This window comes from Canis lupus, chromosome 10, assembly GCF_048164855.1.
Source record: "Canis lupus baileyi chromosome 10, mCanLup2.hap1, whole genome shotgun sequence".
NCBI classification, from domain to species: Eukaryota; Metazoa; Chordata; class Mammalia; order Carnivora; family Canidae; genus Canis; species Canis lupus.
In genome coordinates, this window is record NC_132847.1 from 29,270,048 (window position 1) to 29,283,705 (window position 13,658).

Sequence of the window (13,658 nt, forward strand, 5' to 3'; positions counted from 1 at the left end):
AAAATACCATATATTGATAGGATCGAGTGTCTGGTCTTCCTTGAAGTCTTCATGTTGCAGTGGTGGGCAGATGTGGTACTGAATCTATCCAGGTATCACCCAGGAGGTTTAAAATTCAGAATCTGTGTATGACAAATTTAGGCTTTTGACTTTCCTTCTTGTGTATGTATTTACTGAATTTAAGAATTGCCGCTGCCTAGTTGAAGGACACGGGAGCTTTGTTTAATGTCTTGTGTCCCCTCTCCTGTAGGTGGGCTCATGTCATGTGTGCTGTGGCTGTCCCAGAAGTCCGGTTCACTAACGTCCCAGAAAGGACGCAGATAGATGTCGGCAGAATACCTTTACAGAGGCTAAAATTGGTGAGTGGAAAAGCTGCTTTTTTACCTCATAGATCAGTGTTAATTTCAAGTTCTGAATATTTCTTTTAATGTCACATTCTCGAGATAATTTTTCTCTTAGCTTCATTTCATTATTCTACTCTTTTTTCGTTTAGCCTAAATGTGCTTATCTGTACATACTCTTTTCCTGTTATATTGTAAGTATGATAGAACTTTCCTCAGTTCTGTTTGAAATGAGGTGAAAGAATACTACTTTTTCTGGATTAGTGTGAATTTTTAAGCCATAGGCTATCTGGTGAGGTTTGTTAGTAACATACTTAAACTATCTATCTTTAAATTGTTTAGTTTTTCTCTCTGGCCTCTTTTTGTTGGTCTTGACTTAGCAGATTCACTTAACTTTATTTCATCATCACTTCACCAAGAGATTTGTAGAGAAATGGAAAAACTTTTATTATTACCAAGGGATTTTTTTCATTTACAAATAGATACAGGTCATTTAATTTGCCAGACTTTTTGGCTATTTATCTTTCGACTTGTTTAGAAACTTTCATAAAAGTTTTCCTACTGGTTCTCTTTGTTAAGAATATTTTTTATTCCAAGGATAGACCTCTCACTCCTCAACATTGGAGTTCTGTTAAAGCGTGAGCCAAAAAAGCATTAGTTTAGGCCCTTAAATTTCATATTTAATGATAATTTTATCTAACATTACATTGCATTATTTAAAAATATTGGAGTGTGTTTTACATGTAGACTTTAATTTCCTAGAGTTTCTTCAGTACTTGTTATTTTTAACTTGAGGTCTTTCCATTATAGAATATTTTGCGCACTGTAGCTATAACTTTAATCCAACTATTAGCTTGTTAAAGTCTCTTCCCCATCAGGGAACTGGGTGTATTGTCTCTGGACCTCTGTCACAGGCATTCAGAGTCTAGTCTACAGTCTTTCATTCTCAGAGAAGGGAAAGTACACACTGTTGTTTTCCATTATACCTGCATCAAGAATTTCACATTGCTAAAAAATATGTACTCCTTTACGGACCTGAAAATTATCATTGGAAGATGTGAGTGGTAGGACATGATGCTCAGGATGTGGTAATCGAAGTTTTGTGAATGAAATGGAAATAATGGGTCATTTAAATGGTCCTTTAAAGCTCACAGTGACTCAGAATAGAGTAAAAAGTTCTTCAGCTCCTAACTTCTGTAGGAAAGTTTGAAATCTTCTATCGTGGCCACCAGTTTTAAAAAAAACACACACACATACCAATGAGAAACAAACAAACAAAAAACATTTGCCATAATTAGGACTGTGAGGCAAGATATTTAAAAAATGTTGAGTTCATCACATGTTGAAGAATTTAATGTTTAGTGTGATGAACATTAACAAATAACTTACATTTTAGTTTTTATCTAATTTACAAGTAGTATGTATTTGCAAAAATTCCAACACTGCACTTAATCATTTTTGGTTCTCTATTCTGAAAGATGACTTCTGTTACTAGTTTAATGCTCTTGATAATTTCCTTTAAGAAACTACATCCTGGCTAATCTAGTACATGAATGCAAATTTACTGTTACTCACACCAGTACCAAAGGGGTTTTAAGGGAACAGCAGAAAAGAACATGGGATCATTTCCATGACCTTCAGAAAGTTGTATTTAGAAATTTGACACCTGGAGTGCCAAAGCTTATTACTGTTTTCTTTTCCTCTGCCTTACCTTGATTATGTATATCACATACTCCTTACAGAATGTTTTACATCCTTAAACAATTGATACCTTGAAAAGCATATGTTTTGACTGAATTTAAGATCACCTAAAGTCTACTTCTAATGGCAGTGCAGAGCTGTTTATTGACATATTTGGTTGAAATTAACATGGTATAGATAATTTTTTTTCTGTTTTTAATAGTTTTATATGCATGGAGAGTTTCTTGGTATTAAGTGGTATTTATCAAAATGCTCACAGTAGTTAAGTGGGAAAATACAAGGAGAAACTTCATTTTGGGGAAAAGTATTACTCAAAAATTCTGTTAAAATTTGAAAGTGAGAACAACCAAAAGCCTAGATGACTTTTTTACCGAGAATCCTCAAGAAAGCACTATTACTGTGGTGAATATTCCGTTGCACAGCGTCTGTGCACCGGTTTTTCTCACTTAGTGATTATACTTAGATGATCTGGCTTTGAATAACAAAATTTACAAACGATCACTTGTATGTGGTGTGGGATGCACCCTTCCAAGAGGTGGGATGCTCTGTCCTATATGTACAGTCAAGGACATGCTTTCCTGACATTAGTATTCTTTTGAAGTTTAAGTAATCTATTGGTACATGGCCAGTGTTAAATGTCAGTATCAATTTGTTTCACCAAACAATTATTACTCTACCTTGCCAGATATTTAGTGTACATTTTCGAAGACATTGTTCCTGTCTTTCAGTGTCTAACAATTTAGATGGGCTTTCTCAACTTTGGCTCTATTGACCTTTAAGACAAAACAGTGTTTTGTTCTGGGCAGCTGTCATGTGCATTGTAGATTGTAGCATCCCTGACCAAACAGACAATGCCAGGTACCTTCTGGGAGGCAATATCATTCCCATTTGAGAAACCACTCACTGGTCTATAGGGAAGACCCACACATAAAGAGAAAATTTTAACGTTTGTCATTTTCAGGCAGAGAATATCTTGATTAAAAGAAATAAGTTGGAGACTGGAAGAATAGAAATTCTTAGCTGTCTTTACAGACAATCCTAGAGGATTTTTTGGCAAATTGGTTGAATTTGTCAATAAAGTAATGAAATTTATATATGTATATTTACTATTGTATGATTATTATATAATCTGATTATTTTAATATTACTTGATCTTATAAAAATTGAACTACCTTGAATAGCAATCAACTGATGTGTATGTGTGCGCGCCTCCCCACCCCCACCGACATGATAATTTGGAGTAAATATTTATGGAATAAAAGGCAGCAAATTATTATTTATTATTTCTGCTTCTGACTTAAAATTATTGTGGCTGGAGAGTTTTATCACAGAATATCAATGCCTTCTGCTTTTTTATGGTTTCCTCTTTAAAAGTTTGGTGGTAAACTTATACACAACTCTTTGTGAGCTAGCTACTCCAAAGCAAGCTTTGACCCAGTAGCAGCAAGAAGAACTCTGAGCCTCTCCCCAGTGCCCACTGGGTGGTGCTGCTGTACCAGTTTTTCATCCCATTGCCCTGGAATCACCTCCCTAACAAGTGCCTAATCAGAGTCCTGCCCACATTTGTAGAGGGATTGTGTGTGTGTGTGACAGAGAGAGAAAGAGAGAGAGAGACAGAGACAAAGAGATGGCACCAGGAAAGGGAAAGTGCTCCTGGCTGTGCATTCAAAGTGCTGAATTCAGAGGGCAATTTTTTAGTTCACTCTTTATTTAGCCATGAAAAGAACAGCTTTCCCTTGGGGTAAGTTAGTGTTTTTCTGTATAAGTAATAAGCATCACTAGTAACAGCTAGTAACTGCAAGGGGCTTAAAGAACAGCTGATGGCAAACATAAGTGTAAAATATCTTCTGAAATATAAAAGCTGTATATTTAAAAAATGATCTTTATTTCTAGAACATGGAATACTGGAATTTATGGAGAAGTATTTGAATGTTTTCTAATGCTGTTGTTAGCCTTTTATTTATTCATTGGTTCAACTTGCAGCTTTTGAAATACCTCTTTATGCAATTATTTGTATAGGAAGATTTTTTTTTTTGTATAGGATATAAGAAGATTTATTTACTTTAGTAGATTTTCCCTCTGACTTATAATGACCATTTTTTCAAAAGAGGCAGCAAATGGAAAACAACTTTTTCAGTGTTCATCAGTGGATTATGTTGATCCTAAAATGGTATCTGCTTTTATGAGGAACCTTTATTTATCTCATCTAGCCACCTTGTTTGGTAACATCACAGGTGTGGTCTTTGCTCATTAGATAAGTAAATGGACAAAAATGGTGACACTAAACTTATTTTCAAGATAATATTGTCTATGTATTTTGTGTGGTTGATAATTTTAAATACTGTAATAAAATACATTAATTTTTTTAAAAGCTAAACAAAATTTACAATACCTTCTCCACTCTCCAGTGAACATCAGAGCATTGGTACCCGATAGAACAAAGAGTGAGGAGGATGCTGAGGACATTCTTACCCCCTACTTGATCAGTGTGCTCAGGGACAGCCAGGCTAGGGGTTTGTTTGAAGTCACAGACGATTGGTATGCCTCAAGACAAAAAAGAGAACAACTGACCCCATGTCATACAGATTTTAGAATTTACTCAGTCATTTCCTTTTCTTAATTTCTTTTATCTTGTTCTCTCTACTAATTTGTTGGTCTAGCCATGGTCATAATTGAACCTCTGGAAGAGAAGCAAAACTGTGCAAAGATGAGAACACAAGAGAAGGAAATAAAGATAAAACATATATGAAATTAGAATGTCTTTTTTTTTATAGTTTCACAATAGAAAAAGATATAGGTAAAAATTATCAGGAAGAAGAGTTAAGGACAGGAATTTAGAGAGGACAAACAATATATCCTTTTTATAGTAGAATTACACAGAAGCCAGCAGTATCACCTGCTGCAATAAAATTCAGCATCAGTATTTTCTTTTGGAAGCAGATCACCAAAAGAATCTTGAAATTTGATTATAAAATTTAAGGGAAGAACATTTTAAGAACTAACAAAAGGTGTAAAGCAGCATGAAGTTCTGATATTTGTTACAGACTTACCATGAATATCTACTACATATATCTATCACTTCTTGAAGATTAAATTAATTATCTGTGGAATTGATATAAATAAAATAGCAAGGCAGGTTTGTGGATTCTAAGAAATCTTAGAAAATTGCAGCACACCTTCAATGCAGCCATTAGTTTAAAATTTTTTTCCTATTTGTAGAGAAAGTTCTCAAATAGAAATGTAAGAATTTTAAATTTAAAATTTTAAATTACATGCATCAAAGCAAATGATGTTTATCTTGTTTGCTGTCATTGCATAAAAACCTTGGCTGTTCTTTGACTCCACATCCATCCTGACAGTGGCATAGTACAATGCCTTTGGTTTCTGTGTGAGTGGACGTTCCTAAGATTTTTACATTTAAAATCCTTTTTTTGCAACCAAATAGAGGGAGAAAAGAATTTTGAAATAGCTGGAGTTGCCCCCAGGCCTTTAGTGACCTCCAATATGTATTTGACGAGTGAACCAAACACAGGCACAAGTGTTCTCTGAGTGAAGAACATTATTTGAAAAAGAATTTACACTGCAGTGATGACTGAGCTACAAGCCTTTCAGTATCTGGCTGAGACGAACCATTCTGCTTAGAAGCCTCTGTACACTTTAAAATTTGTACCTGAAGGCAAATAATAGTGAACTTGAAAGCCAGAGATTATAGTTTTGAAAGGTACATCAATTCTGAAAATAGAGTGGTTTCACTGTGGTATTCCAGCTGAAAAGTTGAATCAAGGGAAAAAATACATCCAGGCTTCCTATTTCTTAGAATAAGGTACTTGTTCTTTTGCTAAGTGGCTAATGTTATCAGATGTATTGAATACTAAAAATAGAATTACTGAGAGGTAGAGATGGGGTCTGCTTATGTGCTGTAAGATCACACTCAGTCCTATTTAGTTAATGCTATAGCAGTGTTAGAGATCAGCTTCTGTTTCCTTCTAGAGAAATCATGGGTATATTTGACACGGTCTCTGTTAATGCATTCTGGGAAATGTAAAGACATAATTGATTATCTTTCATTGCTTTAAAAGAAAAAGTAGCACTGAAAAAGCAACCAAAAACCATCGTTATGTTCCACATTAACACATGTACTGTTCTATTCACATCTTCAGTTATTTTTAAAGACAAAAAGGAATTCTAAGAGAATAATAAACATTGACCATGATGAGTGACTTTATTGTTTAAATGCAGTTGAGGAAAAATTTGCTCTTAATAAAGTGAACTACCAAAGGAGAAATGAGTTATACTACAAATGTAATAATTGTATATAGAGTCATATTATTTAATAAATTCAGTATGAAATTTATAATACCATTAAGGCCCTTCTTCAAGATTTCAACATACATTATATCATCAACATGGTAAGATTTTTAAATAAGTTTAGTGTAAAAAAAATGTACATTAGTAGCAGTATAGTACTTAACTGTCAGAATGATTTGCTACAGGGACCAGATCCTATTGCAAGCTGTCAAATTTGTATATTGCTATAATACCAAACCATAAAATCTTTTGAGTAAAATGGAAAATGTCAGATAGGCTTGACTAGAAATAATATACTTTCTGAAGGCTGTAGACATCTATAGGAGAAAATGTGTAAATGCATGAAATGTTATCTTGTTACTATGGATTTTCTTTATCTGCTGAAAGAAAACTCTGAGGCAAAAGGAAATTGATTGGAATCTTTAAATTTTTAGTTTTGAACTCATTTTTCCTGGGGACTAATTTTTAAAACATTGTTAGATAAGTGGAACTTAAGATAATTCATGATTCAAGAATATTGTGAGTAATCTTATTTTTTAGCTTTGCATTGCTGAATGGTTCAGTTTTTTTGTTTTTTTTGTTTTGTTTTTTTATCTTGTCTATGTGACTAGTGATTACTGACAGATCTTTTAATTGAATTAGTGAGCTCTGGGGTTGGGGTTCCAGAGATGGGATCACCCCCTTCACTCCAACATTGACTGGGCCAATGCCAACAAACACATACCAAACCAAGGCAGCTGCTAGATGGCTCTTAAACAATCTAGGGTTTTGTTTGGTCAACAGTGATTGATGGAGAGTTATAGTATTTGAAAGGTATAGTCATTATTATAAAACAGTGGATTCATTATTATTTATTGGTCTAATATTTTAGTACAATTTAGGTTTTTTATTCCCTCAGAAGGGCATTCTTAAAATCCACAAAAATAAGTTATGGAATGTATTTTGTATAAAGTGAATCTTTTCATACTGGTAATTAATTGCATATCACTGTGGTATATTTTAGGCATGTGCTCTCAATTTAGTGATACCATTTTCTAACATGAGCTCATGCATATAGGTATCAGCACAATTTTAGCCAGCCACAGTTTGGACTTACTGATTTAAATACGAAAGGGTCTTGTCATTCATCTGTATTACTGGTTGGATCATACAATTCTAAGTCTCTGTTACATTGTGATTAAGACTGCTCAAGTCTAGTGTTGTCCACTTAGGCAAGCTTGCCATATAGATTAATCTGCCTTAACCTTATCTATAAACTGGGGTGGTTGTGAAGATGAAGTAAGAAAATGAAGGAATACAGTTGCCTTCAAACTAAGTCATTGCTTATGGCTAATGATTCATAAATCTCAGTGAGCTGCCTTTTGGGCCAATCAGGAAACAGAGCAGATAAATTTTTTTTAAAGATTTTATTTATTTATTCATGAGAGACACAGACAGAGGCAGAGACATAGGCAGATGTGGGACTCAGTCCCAGGACCCCAGGATCATGCCCTGTGCCAAAGGCAGACGCTCAACCACTGAACCACCCAGGTGCCCCAGATAAATATTTCTAAGGGGAGAGTAGGTTCCTGGTGCTCTATTGTATATGTTTATTCATTCATTTGTTCAATAAGTATTTATTTAGGATTTACTATGTGGTTAGGTGATAGATTTTACTTAATTTCTACTTTTATAGATATTACAGAATGGAAGTTATTGAACATTAGACAAGCAATTGCAAGGCAGTGTGAGAAGATCTGTTGTAGTAAAAATCTGGAATGCAATGGAGGATAAATTAGGGTTAGCAATACAGAGATGGAGAAAAGCTTCATGAAAGAAGCAATGCCTAATAATGCTTAATCTGAGGCCTGAAAGATGAGAAGAGCTAGCTATGCTTAGTAGCCTGGAAGTGGGAGAGAGTTGTAAAATCTAGGAAATGAAATTTCAGTAGAGCTGGCTGGAGCATTAAGTATCAAGAGGGAGAGGGAAATAGGAGTCTTGAGTAGAGGAAGCCTCAGATGATCTAGAACTGGGTTGTCCAACATGGTTACTTCTGGCTGTTGAGTGCTTGGAATGTGGTTAGTGTTACTGAAGACCTGAATTTAGGCAAGACGGCTGAGGAGTAGAGTCCTCAACTCACCTGGCCCCACCAACTTACCTAGATAACTTTCAAACCATCCTGGAAACCTACGAATTTGACCTGAGATTTAAAGAGAGAACAGCTGGAACGCTACAGAGGGAAGAGTTTTCGTTTCTAAGGAGGTAGGAAGGCGGGGGGAATAAGAAATAATCCAGTGGGGGAGGCCCCGGGGAGCCGGCCGAGGCCGGGGTGAAAGCCTCGGCACAGGGAGGCCCCGCCCCGGGGCAACGGGAACTTCACATCTGCCCCGGATTCTTCCCGAGGGAAAGGCGCTGAGCGGGGAGCCCGGGCGGAGCCGCGGAGGGGCCGTGGGGCCTCCAGCCTCCCGGGGTCACTGGCAGGACGTGCGCCCGGGGCAGGGCGCCCCACACCCCGCGGGCCGAGCGCGGGAAAGGGCTGGAGCGCCCGGCGGGGCCTCGGGGAGCAGCCGGGCGGGCGGGGGCTCCGGGCGGAGGGGGCTGCGCCCTGCTGCCTTCGGGAGCCGCGGCCCCGGGAGCGACCCCAGCAGCGCAGGCCCCGGAGCCCAGGGCGCGGGGGACACGGCCGGGACCCTGCGCTCCCCCCGGGACGGGGAGGCGGGGAGGCGGGGAGGGCCCGGGACGGCGGGGACGCTCCTGCCGCCGCCGCCGGGCGCCCCCGAGCTGTGCGGGGCCGCGCCCCCCGCCCCGGAGCATCCAGGCCAGTGCGGACGGGGAGCTGCGGTCGGTACCGCGGGAGCTGACGCCGGGGCTGGGGACCCGGCCGCCGCCAGGGGGGTTGTCCCTCCTGGGTCACCCTGCGCCTGGGAGGGGCGGGGCCGCCAGGGGACGGGGCCTCACGGGGTCAGCAGCAGGGGCGGAGCATCTCCCCAGGTGCACACACCTGAGAACCGGCACAGCAGGCCCCGCCCCAGAAGACCAGCTGGAAGGACGGGGAAGGGCAAGTTCTCCACCCAGCAGCGCTGGAAAGCTCCAGGGGAAGTGCAGGGATTTACAGTACATAGGACCAGAGGGTTCCCCCTCCTTTTTTTTTTTTTTCCTCCCTTTTTCCAGTACAACTCGTTTTTTACATCAGACTGTAAATTTCCAATTTTTTTTCTCTTCTACCTTAACTACAATATTTTACCACCTCATTTTTAAGCTTCTTTCCTTTTGACTTTCGTATTTCTACAATTACAGGTCCTAGATATATTTTACACTTCTAGACTCTCTTCAACATACTCAACTTAATTTTGGGAGATATACAAGATATGTTTTTTTTGTTTTGTGTTTTTTGTTTTCTCTGCCTCATTTTGTTCTACAATGATGGAAGTTAATACCTTCTAAAACATGACTAGCATGCACCCAGAACCAAGTGGTATACTGTGCTGGTTCATTCTGTGAGATTCCTCATTCCTATTCTGCCCCCCTCTTTCATCTCATTTATGTTTTGGTGGTCAATGTTGGGGCCTTCTACAAGTTTTGCTGGTTTATATAAATTTGGGCCTGAGCATCTTCTAACATACAGAACTTTATATACTCAGAAACAAGGGGACCCTCTAGGACCCATTAGTTAGACTACATTCTCCCTCCACTACAACTTCATCACCACCACCATCTCCAGTACCTGCCCCCCTTTTTTTCTTCTTCTTTTCTCTTCTTCTTTGGGATTCTTGGCCTTTTTTTTTTTTTTTTTTTTTTTTGGAACTTTGTTTTAAAATTTGTTTTTCACTTTAGTAGCCCTTTTGTTTTATTTCGTTCTGATCTTTGTTTTCAATTTCCAGTCTCTGATTTGGCAGAATCACCTAGGGTGAAATTTACTTAGCTCATGGTTGATATTCTTGACTCAGCCCACTCATACAGCCACTCTGCACTGAGCAAAATACTAGAAAGAAGAACTCATCACAAAAGAAAGAATTAGAAACAGTACTCTCTGCCACAGAGTTACAGGATTACAATTCAGTGTCAGAAAGCCAATTCAGAAAGCCAATTATAAAGCTACTGGTGTCTCTGGAAAAAAGCATGAAAGAATCAAGAGACTTCATAACTGCAGAATTTAGATCAGGCCGAAATTAAAAATCAATTAAATGAGAGGCAATCCAAACTGGAGGTCCTAACGACAAGGGTTAATGAAGTAGAAGAATGAATGAGTGACATAGAAGACAAGTTGATGGCAAGGAAGGAAGCTGAGGAAAAAAGAGAAAAACAAAAGACCATGAGGAAAGGTTAAGGGAAATAAATGATAGCATCAGAAGGAAAAATCTATGTTTAATTGGGGATCCAGAGAGTGCCAAGAACAAATTTGAACAAATTATAGCTGTGAACTTGCCTAATTGGGGGAGGGAAACAGGCATTCAGATCCAGGAGATAGAGAGGTCCCCACCCTAAAATCAAAAACCGTTAAACACCTGACATTTAATAGTGAAACTTGCAAATTCCAAAGATAAAAGGAAATCCTTAAAGCAGCAAGAGACAAGAGATTCCTAACTTAAATGGGGAGAAAGATTAACAGCAGACCTCTCCACAGAGACCTGGCAGACCAGAAAGGGCTGGCAGGATCTATTCAGAATACTGAATGAGAAGAACATGTAGCCAAGAATATTTTATCCAGCAAGGCTCTCATTCTGAATAGAAGGAGAGTTAAAGGGCTTCCAAGATAGGCAGAAACTGAAAGAATATGTGACCACCAAACCAGCTCTGCAAGAAATATTAAGGGGGACCCTGTAAAAGAAAAAGGAAGCCCAAAGAAAAAACCCACAAAAACAAGGACTGAATAGGTATTATGATGACACTAAATTCATCTCTTTCAACAATAACTCTGAACATGAATGGGCTAAATGATCCCATCAAAAGATGCAGGGTTTCAGAATGGATAGAAAAGCAAGACCCATCTATTTGCTGTCTACAAGAGACTCAATTTAGACCTAAGGACACCTCCAGCCTGAAAATGAAAGGTTGGAGAACCATTTACCATTCAAATGGTCCTCAAAAGAAAGCAGGGGTAACAATCCTCATATCAGATAAAGTTTATCCCAAGGACTGTAGTAAGACATGAAGAGGGACACTATATCATACCTAAAGGATCTATCCAACAAGAGGACCTAACAATCATGAATATTTATGCCCCATATGTGGGAGCTGCCAAGTATGTCAATCAGTTAATAACCAAAATAAAGACATACTTACATAATAATACACTAATACTGGGAGACTTCAACACGGCACTTTCTGCAAATGGCAGATATTCTAAGCACAACATCTCTAGAGAAACAAGAGCTTTAAATGATACACTGGACCAGATGGATTTCACAGATATATACAGAACTTTGCATCCAAACACAACTGAATACACATTCTTCTCAAGTGCACATGGAACTTTCTCCAGAATAGACCACATACTGGGTCACAAATCAGGTCTTAACTGATACCAAAATTTGGGACTGTCCCCTGCATATTTTCAGACCATAATGCTTTGAAACTAGAACTCAATCGCAAGAAGAAATTTGGAAGAAACTCAAACATGTGGAGGTTAAAGAACATCCTGCTAAAAGATGAAAGGGTCAACCAGGAAATTAGAGAAAAATTAAAAAGATTCATGGAAGTTAATGAAAATGAAAATACAACGATTTAAAATCTTTGGGATATAGCAAAAGCAGTCCTAAGAGGGGAATACATCACAATATAAGCATCCTTCAAAAAATTGGAAAGAACTCAAATACGCAAGCTAATCTTGCACCTAAAAGAACTGGAGAAAGAACAGCAAATAAGACCTACACCAAGCAGAGGAAGAGAGTTAATAAAGATTCGAGCAGAACTCAATGAAATAGAGACCCGAAGAACAGATCAATGAAACCAGGAGTTGGTTCTTTGAAAGAATTAATAAGATAGATAAACCTTTAGCCAGCCTTATAAAAAAGAAAACAGAAAAGACTCAATAAAATTACGAATGAAAAAGGAGAGATCACAATCAATACCAAGGAAATACAAACGATTTTAAAAACATATTATGAGCTGCTATATGCCAATAAATTAGGCAATCTAGAAGAAATGAACACATTTTTGGAAAACCACAAACTACCAAAACTGGAATAGGAAGAAATAGAAAACCTGATCAGGCTGATAACCAGGGAGGAAATTGAAGCAGTCATTAAAAACCTCCCATGACACAAAAGTCCAGGGCCAGATGGCAACCCAAGGGAATTCGATCAAATGTTTAAAGAAGAAACAATACCTATTCTACTAAAGCTATTCCAAAAGGTAGAAAAGGATGGAATACTTCCAAACTTGTTTTATGAGGCCAGCATCACCTTAATTCCAAAATGAGACAAAGACCCCCACCAAAAGGAATTATAGACAAATATCCCTGATGAACACAGATGCAAAAATTCTCAACAAGATACTATCCAATAGGATAGTAGGAACAGTACATTAAGAAGATTATTCACCATGATCAAGTGGGATTTATCCCTGGGATGCAAGGCTGATTCAACACTTGTAAAACAATCAATGTGATAGATCATATCAACAAGAGAAAAAACAAGAACCATATGATCCTCTCAATAGATGCAGAGAAAGCATTTGACAAAATACAGCATCTATTCTTGATTAAAACTCTTCAGAGTGTAGGGATAGAGGGAACATTCCTCACCATCTTAAAAGCCATCTACGAAAATCCCACAGCAAATATTGTTCTCAATGGGGAAACACTGGGAGCATTTCCCCTAAGATCAGGAACACAACAGGGATGTCCACTCACCACTGCTATTCAACATAGTACTAGAAGTCCTAGCCTCAGCAATAAGACAAGAAAAGAAGTAAAAGGCATTCAAATTGGTCAAGAAGAAGTCAAACTCTCCCTCTTCGCAGAAGACATGACACTGTACATAGAAAACCCAAAGGACTCCCCCCCCCCGAAGATTGCTAGAACTCCTACAACAATGTATGATTTTGTATCCTGCAGTGTGGCAGGATACAAAATCAATGCTCAGATCAGTGACATTTCTATACAATAACAATGAGACTGAAGAAAGAGAAATTCAGGAATCAGTCCCATTTGCAATTGCACCCAAAAGCTTAAGATACCTAGGAATAAACATAACCAAAGAGGTAAAGGATCTATACCCTAAAAATTACAGACCACTTCTGAAAGAAATTGAGGAAGACACAAAGAGATGGAAAACTATTCCATGCTCATGGATTGGAAGAATTAATATTGTTAAAATGTCAATGCTA

The 13,658-nt window shown here is 38.1% G+C and overlaps 1 protein-coding gene across 9 annotated transcripts in view; it reads left to right on the plus strand.

The window, feature by feature from the left end:
* The window catches only part of KDM4C (lysine demethylase 4C), a 411,111-nt gene that overhangs the window by 289,912 nt on the left and 107,541 nt on the right, over positions 1 to 13,658 (plus strand). For all 9 annotated transcript variants that reach the window (XR_012037931.1, XM_072841283.1, XM_072841282.1 and 6 more), the window contains one exon: positions 251 to 359. Coding sequence is in view for 8 of the 9 variants with exons in the window: in XM_072841283.1 (XP_072697384.1) it covers positions 251 to 359 (109 nt within the window). In the remaining variant the exon portion in view is untranslated. The remainder of the gene's footprint in view (positions 1 to 250; positions 360 to 13,658) is intronic.